The sequence below is a fragment of the Notechis scutatus genome, chromosome 12, assembly GCF_049901735.1.
Source record: "Notechis scutatus isolate UNSWTSFEM ecotype Mainland chromosome 12, rNotScu1.2, whole genome shotgun sequence".
Lineage (NCBI taxonomy): Eukaryota > Metazoa > Chordata > Lepidosauria > Squamata > Elapidae > Notechis > Notechis scutatus.
In genome coordinates this window covers 756460-772794 of record NC_142020.1, presented here as the reverse complement: position 1 = coordinate 772794, position 16335 = coordinate 756460, and the positions used below count along the sequence as shown (strand labels likewise).

The 16335-nt window shown below is 45.4% G+C and overlaps 1 protein-coding gene across 1 annotated transcript; it reads left to right on the top strand.

Moving 5' to 3' along the window:
• KCTD5 (potassium channel tetramerization domain containing 5) lies at positions 1–14568 on the top strand. Its single transcript, XM_026683572.2, has 6 exons — positions 1–403; positions 6376–6484; positions 7035–7126; positions 7411–7506; positions 10826–10951; positions 13327–14568. The coding sequence occupies exons 1-6, from the start codon at positions 119–121 to the stop codon at positions 13354–13356; spliced, it is 738 nt and encodes a 245-aa protein (XP_026539357.1). The 5' UTR covers positions 1–118; the 3' UTR covers positions 13357–14568.
• The last annotated feature ends 1767 nt before the right edge of the window (positions 14569–16335 follow it).

Here is a 16335-nt window from a genome sequence, read left to right as displayed (position 1 = left end):
CCCCCCCGCCTTTTCCTCCCTCGGCGCCCTGCGCACGCGCGCTCGCGGCTGTCGGGGGGGGCGCGGCTGGCGCGGCCGGGACGCCTTTGGCGAGGGGACCTTCTGGCGCCGGGCCAGGATGGCGACGGACAGTCCCTGCGAGCTCCCGGCGACGCCGGCGGGCGGGCTGAGCCTGGGCCGGCCTCCCTCGGCGCCCTTCCGCCGCTGCAGCCCTTCCAGGGTCGCCGCCGCCGCCGCCGCCCCGCCGTCGAGCGGCGGGCCTCCCGCGGCGCTGCCCGGCAAGTGGGTCCGGCTGAACGTGGGCGGCACCTGCTTCCTCACCACCCGGCAGACGCTCTGCAGGGACCCCAAGAGCTTCCTCTTCCGCCTCTGCCAGGCCGACCCGGACCTCGACTCCGACAAGGTGGGGCCCCGCGCGGCCTTCTCCGCGAGTGCGGCACCCGGCCGGCCCGGGACGGGGGCTCAGCCGGGCGCCTGACGGGGACGGGCCGAGGCCGGAGCCGGCAGGCGCCTCGGTCCTTCCCGGGAGCCGCTCGAGATCCCCAACCGCCCGCTTAGTCCTCGTTTGATCCGCTCTTACTGGCGCGTCCTATGCAGGCCACAGCGGAGGTTTTGTTTCCCGCTTGCTCTGAGGAGATTTCTCTCCCCTCAACTTGACCTCGACGCGGAGCTCCGTTTAGGGACCGTTCCCGGCCGCAAAGTAGAGCAAGCGACGAGCTTTCGGGACTCGGGAGCAGCCAGGCGGGCCGCTGCCCAAAGGCCTCCTGGAACTTCCCCTGCCCGAGGAAAAGCTTCCAACTTCCAGCCGCCCTTCGGCTCTTTCAGGCTGAGCCGCTTGCCCGGCTCCTTGACGGGCTTCGGTGTTTCTCCTCCTCTCCGGAGCGGTTGAATTCCGGCCCCCGAAAGTGGAGTCCCGAGGGGTCTAAAGACCACAAGGGCCCGTCTACAAACGCACAAAGCCTGGGGGACAAACAGGGTGAACTCGAAGTCCAGGAAGGTAGATAGGTAAACCTTCGGCTGCCCTCGGAGCTCAGCGCCACGAATTCTTCCGGAGAGTTTTCCGCCCCCCCCCCCCAATCAAGGGGGTTGCACCTAATCTAGAGGTCCCCAGACTTGGGGACTTCTGTGCTGCCTGAGGAATTCTGGGAGTTGAAGTCTGGGGACCCCGGATCTAATCTCTGAGCTCTTCTAGGCTCCTCTTCTTCCTCGGTGCTTCAGATGGGATGCCTAAAGCAGGGGGCTCCAGCCTTGGCCGCTATAAGACTTGGGGACTTCAATTCCCAGAATTCCTCAGCCAGCTTTGGGGAGTTGTGTCCCCAAGTCTTAAAGTGGCCTAAAGGATGCAGAGAGGCAAACAGATCTAGGGAAGCCTTCCTTTCCCCGGTGCATAACAGCTCCATTGGTCACTGCTGCCAGCTACTTTACACAGCCATTGGAAAGCTTTCTCTTCTCTTTCAGCATTGTTGTTGTTAGTTGCAAAGTTATGTCCGACCCATGGCCCCCCCCATGGACAACGTTCCTCCAGGCCTTCTTGTCCTCTACCATCCTCTGGAGTCCATTTAAGCTCACCCCGAGTGCTCCAGTGGTTCCATCCAGCCACCTCCTCCTCTGCCGTCCCTTTCTTCTTTTGCCCTCAATCTTTCCCACCATTCCGTCTCTTCTCCAGCGAGCCCTTCCTTCCCTCTCATGAGGTGGCCAAAGTATTTGAGCTTCATCTTCAGGATCTGGCCTTCTAAAGAGCAGTCAGGGTGCTAGAATGCAGTATTGCAGGTTAATTCAGCTCACTGCCATCAGTTCAATCCTGTCCATTTTTCTGAGGTTGGTAAAATGACCCCAGTTGTTGGTGGCAACAGACTGACTCTGTAAACAGCTTAGAGCCTCAAAGTGCTGTAAAGCACTTTGAAGTAGTAGGTAAGTCTTAAAATGCTATTGCTATTATTAGTGTGTTGTAATTTTAGATATTTAATATAATTTTAATGTTTAATATAGAAGGTATTCTGGATCTCTCTCTAGATACTAGTTAGTTTTACAAATGTCTTAAATTTTATTTTATGATTTGTTCTGGTTTACAATTGCAATGAACTGAGTGAGTGAGTGAATACTCATCCCAGCTCAACCAGCTGCAGTCCATCCCACATCGTTCTAGTTTATTAACAAGGAAGCTATGGCCCACTTTATCAAATGCTTACTGAAATCAAAGTAAAGTACATCCGCGCCATTCTCTTAGATCATAATCTGGGGTCATTGTCAAAGAAAGCAATAAATTAGGGTTGTTTATTAAAACTTTCCTGACGGTAAAATTAATTCCAAGGCTAATAGGGACCAGGGTTATTAAAAACATGGCTTGTTTTTAACAAATCCATGCTGGCTTTTGATAATCACCCTGTTCGTTTCTAAAGCCTTGCAAAAGCGCTGCTTGATTATCATTTCTCGAATTTCTCACGTATTGTGGTCAAGCTGATTGGTCTATAGTTCCTGGATCAACGTTTACCCTTTTAAACAAATATTGGGACAATATTAACTCTTCTCCAGGTTTCTGGGACTTTCCCTGCATTCTAGAATCTCTCAGAGATTTCAGTCAGTTTCTCAGAGATAACATCTACCAATTCTTCTAACATTCTGGGATACAATCCATCTGCTTCAGAATACTTGAACTCATTCAAAGCAACTAGGCGCTCTTTTACCAATCCCTTGCCTATTTTAATATGTGTTTCTCTTCTGCTCCCCATGCTGTAGCTTCTTACAAGTCAGTTACTTTTCCCTTTTGGAAAAGACAGGTGCATACTAGAAATTAAGCAGTCCAGTCTTTTCCCTGCTGCCTCTCACCCTCTTTCCTTCTTTGGTCAGCAGGCCACTTAAGCCGCCTCTGCACCTCCCTCTATCTTTCCTATGTTTTCCCTGGTTCCTGGTGGCATCCAGGCGGCAACTTGGGATAAAACAAAATGGATGGATGGTCCCACTACTAGATGGACCCAAAGTGGTTGTACTCCTGTATGCCACTCGTGGTCCTTGGGTTCTTTGTCTTAGAAACGTAGAAAACTGATGGCAGAAAAAGACCTAGTGGTCCATCAAGTCTGTCCTTTGAAGGGGATTTTTTTTAATGTATCGTTTTTGGTTATTTTTATTTTTTAATTTATTTTAATTGTATTATATTTTTTATTTTTTGTCAGAAGATGGAGATTTGTTTATCCCAAGCATATTTAAACACAGTTGTTGATGATTGGTGTGCTACATCCGCTGGAAATTGGTCCCAAGCATCCTCTACTCTTTTTGTGAAGTCATACTTTCCAACATTACGTTTGAACTTCCCTCCTTTCAGTTTGAGATTATGCTCCCAGGTTCTTGATTTTTGCTTAATGTTGAAAATAGAACCTAGTTCTAGAACCTTCTAGAACTTTATTCACACCTTTCATATATTTCAAGGTTTCAGTCATGTCCCTCTTTCCCTTCCATCCTCCAGACAGTAGATATTCAGTTCCTCCAATCTCTCCTGATATGTTTTGTCCCTTGGAGCTTGCACCGTTTTTGTTCCTCATCGCTGGACTCGCTCAATCTTACATCTATTTTTAAGTGGGGTCTCCAGAGCTGGGCACAATGTTCCAGTTTAGTCAGGGGTCTGGCTGAACCTCTGTGTGTGCATGGGTGTCAGATTCAATCGCATCATGTGACATGACGTGACCTTTTTTTTTTTTTTTTGCCTTTGTGGAGCCGGGGTGGGCGTGGCCTGCGGGCTGCCAGTTTGATAGGCCTGATATAAGCGGGATTAGGACCTCCTTTTTCCTGCTGATGATGATGCATCCCAGAATTTTGTATGCCTTTACAACATCAACTCTTACACCTTTTTGTTTCACCAGTAAAGGTGTGCATGTTTATGTTCTGGCGATATTCGTCATCAGGAATATATTCAGTGTGGGATCGCAGGGTCATCTTGGCCCCAGGGCTCTTCAGTTTCTTCATGAATTATTTAGATGAGGAGATAAAGTGCTGATCACGTTTTCTGCCAACCCAAAGTTGGGGTGGATTGCTAACTCCTTAGAAGACCAGCTCAAGGTTCAGAAGGCTCTTGATATACCTTAACATTGAGTCTTACCCAGCAAAATGGAGTTCATTGCAGGGCGTGTATGGTTCTGTACTTAAATAGGAAAAATCAGATTGATAGGTACTAGCAGTAGTACTTTTGAAAGGATCTCAGTATTCTGGTGCACCATAAATTAACCATGAGCCAGCAATGTGCTACTGTTGCCAAAAGGACTAATGTATTCTTGGATCACATCAACCGAGGCATAGTGATGAGATTATAGGAAGGGATAGTTCTGTGTTGTACTGGAGTATTGTATCCAGTTCTAGTTGCCATAATTCAGGAAAGATGCTGAGGAACTGGGAAAATTGCTCAGAAAAACAGTGACAATGAAAGGAGGCTTGCAGGTTGAATCCTATGAAAAATTTAAAGGCACCGAGTATATTTAGCCTGAAGAAGCTTAGATGAAACAAGCCAGCAGGCCTTAGTTCTTGAAAGTCACTACCAAGGAAGAGGATGTAGATTTATTCTCTGGTATCTGAGAATGGGACGCGTAGTGAGGGATGAGAGCTTTACTGAGTAAGATTTCAAAGATTTCAAAATAATACTTTAACATTCCTGTTAAGTATTAAACCACAGGACAGTCCATCACTGGGGGTGTCAAAGCAAAGTTCAGGCAGCCTGTTGTCATGGATGATCTGAGATTCCCTGACCTGAATGGGTTAGGGTTGGAGGCCGCCAAGGTCCCTTCCCTTCTACGCAGGAGGAGCCTCTGAGGCAGCTGCCAACTCAGAACATTCCCAGAAAAAGGATTCAGAGACTGGGCTCTCCCGAGCTTGATAGAGGAGAATAATGTCTAAAAGTTTATAGCTTTCATTTGCAAGATTTTCTCCATTAGAGGCAAGCAAATAAAGGGTTCGATTTGATTGGATCTTAGTGTCATGTCTCTGGGCTTACCAGAGTGGTAGAACATCTGGAAAACCTATCCCACTAGGAACTTTAAAGGCCTCCCTCAGCTACTCCCTCAGGAAAGTATGACTCTTGAAACAAGTAGTTGTCAAAAGACACTTTTACTGAGAGAAAGTGATTGCAGAGAGTTCGGGCGGAACCTGAAGTTCCTGCGCAAAGCATTAAGCTATTCTTCCCAACTCAAACACCACCGCCCCTTCACCAGTTCACCGGTAGCCAGTGTAGTGCCGCATAGGTGTTTGAGAACTCTGAGGTGTTAGCTTGATAGTAGTTCATCCCCGTGGGTCGTTCTTCCTCCCAACACCCAAGAACCACCTGGGCCTCGTTTGGTCACGGCCTCTCCTATCCACTCAGAGAGATCCAGTCCCGGAGGAGGCCTGGACGAAGCCTCTCCCAGCATTCGATCCCTTCCTGATCGCTCCCTTGAGCCGACATCGTGGGCACAGTCTCCACAATAGAGATGATGTCCTCTCCAGGTTGACCACAATTGCAGATTCTGCCTAATGTCAGACCTGCCCCAAGCCTGATCCCTTAGGGAAGAAAAAAAACCTCAACTCCATTTGTTGAAGCAAAGGGTCCCTTTACTAAGAGATGCTGATTGCAGTAAAGTCAGGTGGAATTTGAGTCTCCTGTGCAACAAGATAAATCTATTTCCTTCAGTCCCATCCATTTCCCCTTGACCAGTCCAAATGCAACAATATACGATGCCACCTGGATGTTTTGGGAATCCTGAGGTGTTTGGCCTGGTAACTTTCCACACTCGGGGCAAACAGCCTTGAAGACTCCTTGGCACAAACTGGTCCCTCGGTGACACTCTTCAGCTGTCATCCCCCTCCTGAATTCCCACACAAAAGTGCATGCTGGTTTATTGCCCATTTGTTCCCCTCCCCCAGTCCTCTGATGACAGACGCCAGTGCCGTACCAAGCCAAAGATGGTGGACCTGACAATCTTTTTTCTCCCCCTGTCATAGCCACATGAATTTTTCAAAGAAATAAAACTAACGTTTGTTAGTAAATTGAGAGAATGTTATAATTACAACTGAGTTCTGCATTTAAATTTTGGTCCTTTCAGGTACGCATGGGGATGCTGATCTTTTAATTTAAACATTTGGTGATTTGTTTAACAGTTCAGGTTTTGAATAAAGTTTCTCTCCACTCTTGGTTGCCTTTGTCGCCTAGCCCACAGCTGGCAAATCCTCTTGAAAATCATATCCTAATTCATTGCCTCGAGGATGTCAAACCAATAAGCATGATCTCCCCACAAAGGCCACAGTGATATAAATAACATTATTTGTTTTATTGTTAAAACTTAAAAAGCTGCTTACAGAACTGATTGCTGGAAAAGTGGGGTGTGTACCAAATAAATAAAATGTATTTCCTTTAATTAGGATGAAACAGGTGCCTATTTAATAGACAGAGATCCAACCTATTTTGGACCGGTACTGAACTATCTCCGGCATGGGAAACTTGTTATCAATAAAGACCTGGCGGAGGAAGGTATGTTTTGCAATTCTGTAAAACTCTTCTGAAATTCGTTGGCTCCAAAAATTAGTTTTCAAATTGCTTCATTTGGAAAGCAGTTGCATGATTATCTGCACAGGTTGGCTGGTCTTGGCACCTCAACTTATGGTTGCCTCCTTTTGAATTTCTTGGGCTTGAAATGTTGAAAAATAAACTGCTCCTGGCATTTGATTCTTATAAAATAACAATTCTTCCAAACAATAAAAAGTAGGAATAAAGAAGAACTAGAGACCCCAGTCTCACTTTGTAAGGCTAGCCAGACCTCCAAATATGCTTCCCTCCCCATTCAAAACCTCCTTCCTTCAGCTGGAATATTTCTAATTATAACATATTTGAAGAAACAAAAAGGAACCTGGTGTCATGCAGATGGTTGCCCTTTCCCACCTGTCTGGGCTCTGTTGTTCTTGTGTTCCACAGCCACTCTTGAAAGCGGGAAGAGAGGTGGTATAGCGGTTTGTGGCCTGGGCTCACGTTGTTTGCCACCAGAATTAAGTTTTGTCTTTTGCAACTTGGTTTCCTTTTCAAGGTGTGCTTGAAGAAGCTGAATTCTACAACATCACATCCTTAATTAAACTGGTGAAGGACAAAATAAGAGAAAGAGACAGTAAAATCTCACAGGTGGGGCCCTCTTTGATTTTCTGAGTAAGTGGTGTTTGGTTTGGGGCTGTTTCAGTACGTGAGATTGCCAGTGTGGAAGAGGAACGTCGCCTTCCCCGGCTCCAGCAGCATTTCTTCTCTCGTGTTGATGCCACTTTGACAGTCTGTGAGGCCAGTCCCACCCGGGGGGTGGGTGGGGGTGCTGTGACCGTGTGTGTGTGTGTGTTCAGGAGAGCTCCTTTTGAGCATCCCCATGGGCTGTCCATTCCCTGCCTTGGTCCCAGCAGCCTTGTTCTCTGCCACAGGTGCCGGTCAAGCATGTTTACAGAGTGCTCCAGTGCCAGGAAGAGGAGTTGACTCAGATGGTCTCCACCATGTCTGATGGCTGGAAATTTGAACAGGTAACGTAACGAGATTTCACTTCCTTTGCAGATACAGGCACAGCTGAGAGAAAAAGAGAGAGAGAACTTTTATTACATTGGTATATATAAGGCACCACAATATCACACAGGTAGTCCTCGATTTACAACAGGTCGCTTAGTGACTGGTTCAAAGTTACAACGCCACTGATAAAAGCAATTTATGACTTTTTCACACTTATGACTGCTGCAGCCTCCCCAGTTGTCACATGAACAAAACTCAGGCGCTTGGCAGCTGACTCGTGTTTATGACGATTGTCCTGGGATGATCAGGTGGTCCCTTTGCAGACCATCTTCTGACAAGAAAGTCCATGGAGAGGCCAGATTCCCTTAACAGCCCTGCTACTAACTTAACAACTGTGACAGGAAAGGTCGTAAAATGGAGCAGAACTCACTTAACAACTGTCTTGCTTAGCCACAGAAATTATGGGCTCCATTTTGGTTGTAAGTCGAGGATTATCTGTACTACATTATTGTCAATATCAAAAAGAGATTAATAGTAGCAGTATCCCATCAAAAATAATATCCGTGCTATTAAGTAATGCCAAATTGGTAAGTAATATTCTGAAATTAGTGTGTCAGTTACTTTAGTGTGCTTCGGTGTCAGAGAGTTTTGCACCTGCGCTTTCAGTCACCCGTACGTCTCTCTTTTATAAGAAGGCCAATACTTCCCTTCCTGTCTTGAGACTGAGGTAGGGACAGGTAGAGGCAACTAGGCCCACCGAGGCAATCCATGGAGTGGGGGACGACCTCTGTCTCTTCTCTAGCTCCCTTCGCCTCTGGTTCTTTTTGGAAGGAGCTCCTTGTTTTTGTACATAGCGTAGAGCCTCCTATTTATGGTGCCTCTTAAGAAAACGTTACCTGTGAAGGTAACATGGCTGCTCCTTTGGGGGTGGGGTTGCTGCAGCAGTCATAAGGGTGAAAAAACAAATTGGGGTAATCTGTTTTTTTCCTCTTCCTTTTCTGCAAGCTTATGTTTTATTTCTGAACAGTGTTCTTTTCAAAAACAGTTTAAATTGTTTTCCTTTATAATTCTGAAGGGCACCTTTGGGAAGAAATCTTTGGGAAGGTTTCTCAGCTGGTATGATGTCATATTATGTTATGATCTGTTGTTGAATGATCCGGTCTGAACATTGTCTGCCTTGAGGTCAGGATGTTTTTAGAAAGCTTACAATGAGAAAGTTTATAATATGAAAAAATATATGTTTAAGCTACTAATTGCAGATGAGAGGCTGATAGTTTATAGGATAAGACTGGTCCCCTTTTGTATCCATGGGAAGAAGGATTAAGCCCAGTTTTGGAATCTGGAAAGAGTTATTTGTGGCGATGAAGAGAGGAGCTAGCAGAGGTGGGGTTGGATTTTGGAAATTCTGGTATAATTGTTTTTGCCGAGGGATTTGCCTTTTCTCCAATTGAGAAATTTATTTTTGATGTTTTATACATGAAATGGGTCTATTCAGGAAGGGTAGCAAAATTGAAGGATTCTCACCTAGAGATGTCTTGAATAAATGGCTGAAATGTCCATTCCAAGAATCAGCACAGATTAAATTATTGTTGTTAGGTGAGTTATAGAAGATCAGGAAACCAGGTGCCAGAATAGGCAGTAATTTTTCTTTGTTTCGCCCAAGATCTTTATTGCATAATTTTGTTTCTTCTCCTTTGTTGAAGCTCTTTTTTAAGCATATAAAAGATTATTCAGGGTTGTGATATATTTGAGCATTTCTATCAACGATAATTTCCAGGGCCTTCCCTGGCAAACCAGGATTTAAGTCGGACTGATACAACCTGTAGAGAAGAAAGGTGACATTGAAAAGCATATGGTCCCAGGGGAATCCCTGGTGTGTGGATCAGCTGCTTGGTGGTTAGTGGAGCAGCTGGAGTTGGCTTGTGTGTGTGCGTGTGTGCGTGTGTGTTTGTGTGTTATGAGAGAGAGAGGCTTGGAGACACTTGGCAGCCTGCTTTCAGGGTCACAACAGCAATGGGGGGAGGGATTTATTTTCTTTCATTGATTTTACTTAGTTGTCAGATTTTGAAATCACTGATCTCCTTCACAGAGGGACTCTGGGTAGAATACAAATAAAATATGAAAACATTAAAAACCAATATGCAATTTTTTAAAAAAGGCAAGGATGATTATAATTCAGTTTATTGGAAGCGGGGGCTTTCCAGGTGCTAATCAGCTCCACCTCCGTCTCCTCCAAGCAAGACAGCAGAGCCATGTTTCCAAACCTTTCCAAAAGGAGAGGGGGTCCCGCCACAGGGTGGGCCTCGGCAGAGGCAGCTCTCTTCCTGGACCCCACCAGTCAGAATTCTTTAACTGACCGGTCCACAGCATGTGCCCCGCCCTGGGTGGGATGGGCCAGTGTAAGGGGCTGAAGATGGTTCCAGAGATACGGTGCCAAGTGGGCCTTTAAGATCAGAGCCAGCACCTGGCATGGGATCCAGAGCAAACTGGCATCCAGTGGAGCCACTGCAGCAAAGTTTATTTATTTATTCATTTAATTTATATTGCCACCTATTTGCTGATTCGAGGAGGCTTACACAATGTAAAACCATTTTTAAAATAAAAATAAAAAACAATAAAAACTAACAAAAAGAATCAAATAAATTAGTAAAGTACAATAGAACAAAAAAAAATTTAGTGGGGGGGGGGAGGGAAACCAAGTCCCACCCACCCCCGAGTTGTTACATACTCGGTTCTTTGGGTGCCCAAGATTGCTTGTGTGGCCGCATTTAGTACCAGGTGCTTCTTTTCAAGGCGGGCGGTTATTCCTTTTCCAGAAACGCTACTGGTAGCGTGAGGCTGCTTGGCAAAGCTGCCTGTGGCTCCTGGGCTTCACGTTGCTTTGAAAGACGAGGAAAGTGGGTGTTAGAGTTTCTGAGCAGAAGTGATCGTTTGATGGAACATGCCAATTATTTTACCAGCTGTTCCATTAATCTGCATGTTGGTATTTAATTTGGAATTTACAGGACAGATACTAAAAAAAGAACACCAATAAGAGATGGGGAAATTGCAACAAATCTTTTAAAAGGTTTATTAATTGCCCCTAAATACTTGCAGTGTCAGGAGCCGGGTGAGCCCTCATCATGGGCAAAGTCCATGTTCTGGAACTCCGCTCATGAGGAAGGCCTCCAGTGACGGCCCTGCTCTTCCTCTCTGCCAGGGTTAGGAATAAAAAGAGAGGACTGCCCTCCAGCTAGTGGAGCTTTGGCCTTTGGACACGCTTGCCGTGTGGTGTGAGGCCTCGGGGGCCCTTTGCAAGCAACAGCAGCGACTCTAAGCCTCTCTTTCCTGTTCCAGCTGGTGAGCATCGGATCATCCTATAATTATGGGAATGAGGACCAGGCAGAATTCCTCTGCGTTGTCTCCAAGGAGCTGCACAACACGCCCTATGGCACAGCCAGCGAGCCCAGCGAGAAAGCAAAGGTGAGTCATCGAGAGGAGAGGAGCGCATAAGAGCTTGGCACTGGGCTTTGTGCTTGCCAGGGCTCAGGTGCCCAGGCAGTTGGTCTTTTTGGACAACAAACACACCAGCGAATAAGAATTTTTAAGCTTTATTATTAATTCAAGCAAACAGATTTAAAAGCCTAACATAAAAGGCATACATGCCAAGCAAAGATGACACCCAAATCTCCAGCAAAGAGCTCCTTAAAACAACTGCAGAGATGCCCCTCCCCAAGGGCGGCCAATTTGCACCACCCACTGTGCAGGATTCTGGGTGGAAGTTCCCAGTTTAAAGGCCAGGAAGAGGTTTCTATGAAAGCCTGGCGCCATCACTGCACGGCCCTGCCTCAGTAGTCCCGAGACAGCACAACCTGACCTTGACCAGGTAGCACCTGGCTCTGGGACGGAACCAAAACTGTGAGCCTTTCACAGATGAGAAAAACTTGGCAGCGATATGACGGTCCTGCTTCCCCCACAACCTCCTTTTTTCAGCAGAGAATGAAAAACAATCAGGTTAGCTCAGAATGAGCTTTAAACTTTTTCTTTAACGGAGAAATCAAAAGGTGCCAGTCAACTCAAAACATCAGGGTCTTCCCCTGTATTTCTACACTTCAATGCTAATGGGACTCCTCGTAAGAAAGCAGCCTTGTCTCTGCCCATGTGTGGGACCCTTGTTGTCCGCATTGCCGTTTCAGATCCTGACCTGAGTTGGGGGCCTTCAGGCTAAGTAGATGGTGTGTTGGAAATGAATGCTGAAGTAACACTGCGCCCCCCACCCCAACATCCCACTACAGAAGAATTCTGTTTGTGTCCCCTGGCTTCTTCCATGGGGGGGGGGGGGGTGAGTGCTGGGTGGAGCAAGCAGGGGGAGTCAATGTTGGTTTAATTGGTGAAGTTTCAATGTCTGGACAATGCCATTTGCATTTAAGCCCAAACTAGCCTGAAGGAGAATGGAAGAATCTTCAGAAGATGAATGGGCACCTGCCCATGGCACATAGATCTGGCCTTCTCTTCTGCCAAGGGGAACCAAAGGAGGGCTGCCATCAGGAATGCCAGCCACTCTAGTTAAGAGGGGTGCAGGTGGGTCTCCATCCTCGGGCAAGGGAGCACTAGGCAAAGGGACTGATTACGGGGGCTAAGAATTCAAGCTATTTTAAGAGTGCAGACTAGATTTTAAGGGTATTTTTGCTTCCTTTTTACTACTATGACAGCCATGGTTTTACTTTGTGCACTAACATGAAATGACTAAGCCATCTTCTAATTCTTCCGGAATAAACTTTAATAAAAAGAGAGTGATGGTGAGAATTGGAGAAAAGGGAGAAAAATGAGTTTATATGAGCATTTTAGACACAAACTATAAAAACACTCCAGTGAAAAATAAAAAGCTATTGCATTGAAACAGGAAGTCACACAGTCCTGGTCCTTAAAATATGTGATTGGAAAATCTGAGATTCTGTTGGTCCTAATGACTGCTGGTTTTTCTAAGAATGTGACGGTTATTGTGAAATGAACTAGTTTGGCTGCTTTATTTCTCAGATTATAATGCTTGCTAAGCCAAAAGCCAACAAGGTGTCTCCATATTCAGTTCAGGTCATTCAAGGATATGTTGCATTATTTGCCCTTACTCTGCACCTTTGAGGAGCTGTAAGAAGCAGCTTAACTTGCAGCTGCGTTTCTTTTGAGCTGCAGCTCATGGAAGCGTTTGCCCTTTAATAAAATTTGTTAGCCTACAAAGATGCTCCCAGGCTCCTCCTGATTTTTGGCTTTCCTCCTCTAATGTTAGATCAAGTGTGAAGGCCAAAAGGTCCAAGTGCCACCTGCTGCTCCCCCCACACACACACTGTTGCCTCTTGTTTTTGTATTTCTACATCCCTTAACTCCTAATCCTGGGCAAAAGCAGATTGAAGTATCATTATCCAGATTTTGGAATAGTGCAAGGGCCAGGGACTCAGCTCCCGGACAGACAGGGACAGGCCTTCTCAGTGCAGGGGTTCTCAGACGCTTTCCCTCCAGGAGGGCTGGTGGTCAGACTGCTTTGCTGGGATAAAGGGCCCACAGATGATTAAAATAAGCTTTGTGTCACAAAGCACCTCCAGTCGTTCTAGTGAGCTACATCTTCCCTTGCAGAAGGGGGTGTTCCAGTGTCTTGGTGACAAGAGGTGCACAAACTGTTCATGGCTGAGATATTTATGCTCTGTGGCTAAATGATCGTTTGCTGACTTTGTGCTGGTCTGCATTTGCACCAGAGGCATGGGGTTTCTTAGAAACAAGAATAAAGTAAACAATGTTTAGTATACAAACCCACATGGAAGATTGTGTCAAATCTAATTTCTCAGTGTAATTTTTTCTCTCTCCAGATTTTGCAGGAACGAGGTTCGAGAATGTAGTTGTGTCACAGTATTGAATGCAGAAGGTTGTTTTATTTGCATCACCACACGAAGAGGCTTGGCGCCAAGCGGACGTCTCTTGTGCAGACAAGATGGATGTATAACTTTTGAAAATGCTGTGGCCGGAGCAGGCCTGCGTTGCCTGCTTCCTTCTGATCCCTGGTTGTGCGGAAGGTGATTCCACGGAAGGACTCGGCTTTACTCTCAGCTTCCGCCCTGCAGAGCTGCAGCACTTTCTCCAGTGCCGGCCAGAGGGAGCTCTGCTGGTTTGTGGGAAGCGATTGGGAGCTTAGTTCCTGCAGGTGGTTCAAGGACAACTTATTGGTGCTACTCCAGTCCGTATACAGGCCTCTGTTACTAGCAGCCTCTGTGGACTTCTCCTATACATTCCTTTGCGGTTCTCATGTAAGAATGTTTTAGGGAATAAGTATTCCTCTGTTGGGATAAATGAAATGTGTATTTCCTCCCTAATTCCTCTCCCCTGTTCCCCTTGCTCCCTTTATTAGCCAGAGGGGAGAAGCCTCTTTTGCCTGCATTTCTAGAGTTGGCCTTCAGGTTGATCTTGATCTTACCAATGTCAGCATTCAGTTTGACTACCCTTAAGGATTGAAGACCAGTTTTGTTTACAAATGATACGACATCTTGCCTTTCAAATGCATGGCTATCCACCATGTTTTTTCAAAAAGATCTGCAAATATTGATAGTGGTGAAGCTGAAGTTAGGCCTCAGATTTTCGTCTCAATGGCTGCTCGGTGCAGAGGGTCGGGAAGGAAGGTCTGTGTGCCCGAAAGCATAGAATTTATGCATCAGAAAGTAGGAATTCTTCTGATTCTTAAACAGATGTTTACAGTTATTTCTATATTCTTATCTATGCAGTTCTTTCTAATGTTTTGGCAAATACTGTCAAAACGAACCATAGTTTCATTAAGAGAAGCTTCTAGTAAATGTGAAAAAACACAACTGGATCTTTTTAGAGCACTGTGTTTAAATGGAACCCTTGGCAAGCCTTTCAGAATAGTTTAGAGAGGAATTGACTTCAAACTTCTCTTGGTTCCCTTAGAGAGGAGTCCCTGCTTGTTTGAGACTTTATAGCATCCTACCCATATTTTAAACTTTCATTAAACAACTTATGTAATACTTTTTAATAATTGACATGTACTGTCTCAAATGTATCTTGTCTGCCTGCATTTGATTAAATCTTTGGGCCCAAAAGAACGGGCAAGTTGGTTACATTTTCTAGCCTCCAGTCTGGAGATGGCATTAAGCAGCACAGAAGATTACAAGGCCTTCTCAGTACTTTTGAAAGATGCCGAATTGATTGAAGTGTAATTACATAGGACAGCTGTACCTACACACAGACTCCTTGAGCGATTCCTATTGAGGAGTCCATGTTTCACATCTGGGCTTTTATATCTATCGCCAGTTTTCCCCCTGAAAGGAGTATTGCATTGAGAAGTACTGAGAAACAGGTTTGTGTGCGTATGAACCCCTCTTTTTGAACCCCTTGAAGGTATTAGTAATTAGCCAGCTCGTTATCATTCAATGCCAGCCTGAAAGGGGATAGCAGCCCAGCCCAGGATGGGGCAGGGGGAGCCCCTCTTCGCCCCTCTGTTGTGTCCCCTTCAGCACGAGCTCAAGGGTTGGCTTTGGAATGAGTGAGGTTGCCCCCTTGCCATTTCTGAAGATTGCCTTGCAAGAGCCGAGAGGTGACGGGAATGTTGACCGATACCGATTCCCTTTTGAAGAGTTCAGAAACTTCCAGCATTAGGGCTATTCTTATGGAGGATTTTAAATCCAGGCAATACTTCCTTTGCGCTCATTTTGGTGTGACTTCTTGCTGAGTTGGGGGTGGGGGTGGGAGTAGTATATGAACAATATAGCATCAGAATTTAAAGTTTATATCTTGGAAATTATATCATCAAAATAACCTAAAAAGCATGGAATTTTTCTTTGTATTTTTCAAGACTATGTAATGTTAATATAGGGCATGATGCTTAGCTTCCTGGAAAAACCAGTTTAAAATAATCCATTAACCATTGATTATCACTCTTTTATGGTAGTCTCATCCCACGCTGTCTTCCACATTTCAACAAACACTGTTATAGAAAGTTGATGGGCCTTACCAAGGGAATTGGGTAGGTTTTAATAACTTGACACTTGTCTTTGAAGGCATCCACACTGATTCTGGATTCTGAATGATAAACATGGGTGTTAGCAAACCTGTTCCTCTTTTCAGTTGTTTGGTCTAACTTTTGCATTTATTTTATTTTTGACAGTGAAGGCTAAATGCTTTTTTAAATGCTTTAATATCATGTAGTGTGTCCCCTTAAGCTGATATAACGCATGGCTAAGGCACAAGATAACCATGGTGCTCAATAAAAGAACAAAAACAGCAGAAGAGAAAGTTGTCTGAAGATCGGTAGGATTCTTTTTCCCAACAGGCTGTGAAAGTTCTCACATGAGGTAGGACCTCCCTAGTCTGACTGGATTTTAGCTTACGGAGCCCACATTTTGAGACTTGAATGTGGCAAAGAAATATTGTGGAATCGGTAGAAAGTTATCAGCTACAAGTTACCTGCTTATCAGAAGGCCATAGTTCCTTAACACCAAGTGAAGACAGGATCTAAACAATCAGTGGAAATCTATAGAGATCAAGCCTTTTGGATCAGTTCTATTGGCACTTTCTGAGGGGTTCTCAAGCAATAACTCTGGCTGGTTCTTTTCCTCAAGAAAACCTCTCATTCCAAATATCATTTTTCTTCAGCTTGACTTTCATCACTCTCAACAATGGTGACCCATCTATCCTGAATGCCAAAGCCTATTATAAACTCTAGTCCTGAAGGATCGTTGAGATCTCAACTGGTGTGTTGGGACACCAGGCCCAGGATTCACCAAGAACAAGACAGAACTACACTATTCCTAGGGTGTAAGAGTGGCAAGTGATATCATACAGTACTTGTGATCCCACCCCCCTTAAGA

Bases quoted from the DNA above. Each gene is read 5' to 3' on its own strand.
- KCTD5 (XM_026683572.2), top strand. From the start codon at position 119: ATGGCGACGGACAGTCCCTGCGAGCTCCCGGCGACGCCGGCGGGCGGG. The intron at 7,127-7,410 runs GTGGGGCCCTCT...TCTCTGCCACAG, and splicing joins GAGACAGTAAAATCTCACAG to GTGCCGGTCAAGCATGTTTA. The intron at 10,952-13,326 runs GTGAGTCATCGA...TTCTCTCTCCAG, and splicing joins AGCCCAGCGAGAAAGCAAAG to ATTTTGCAGGAACGAGGTTC.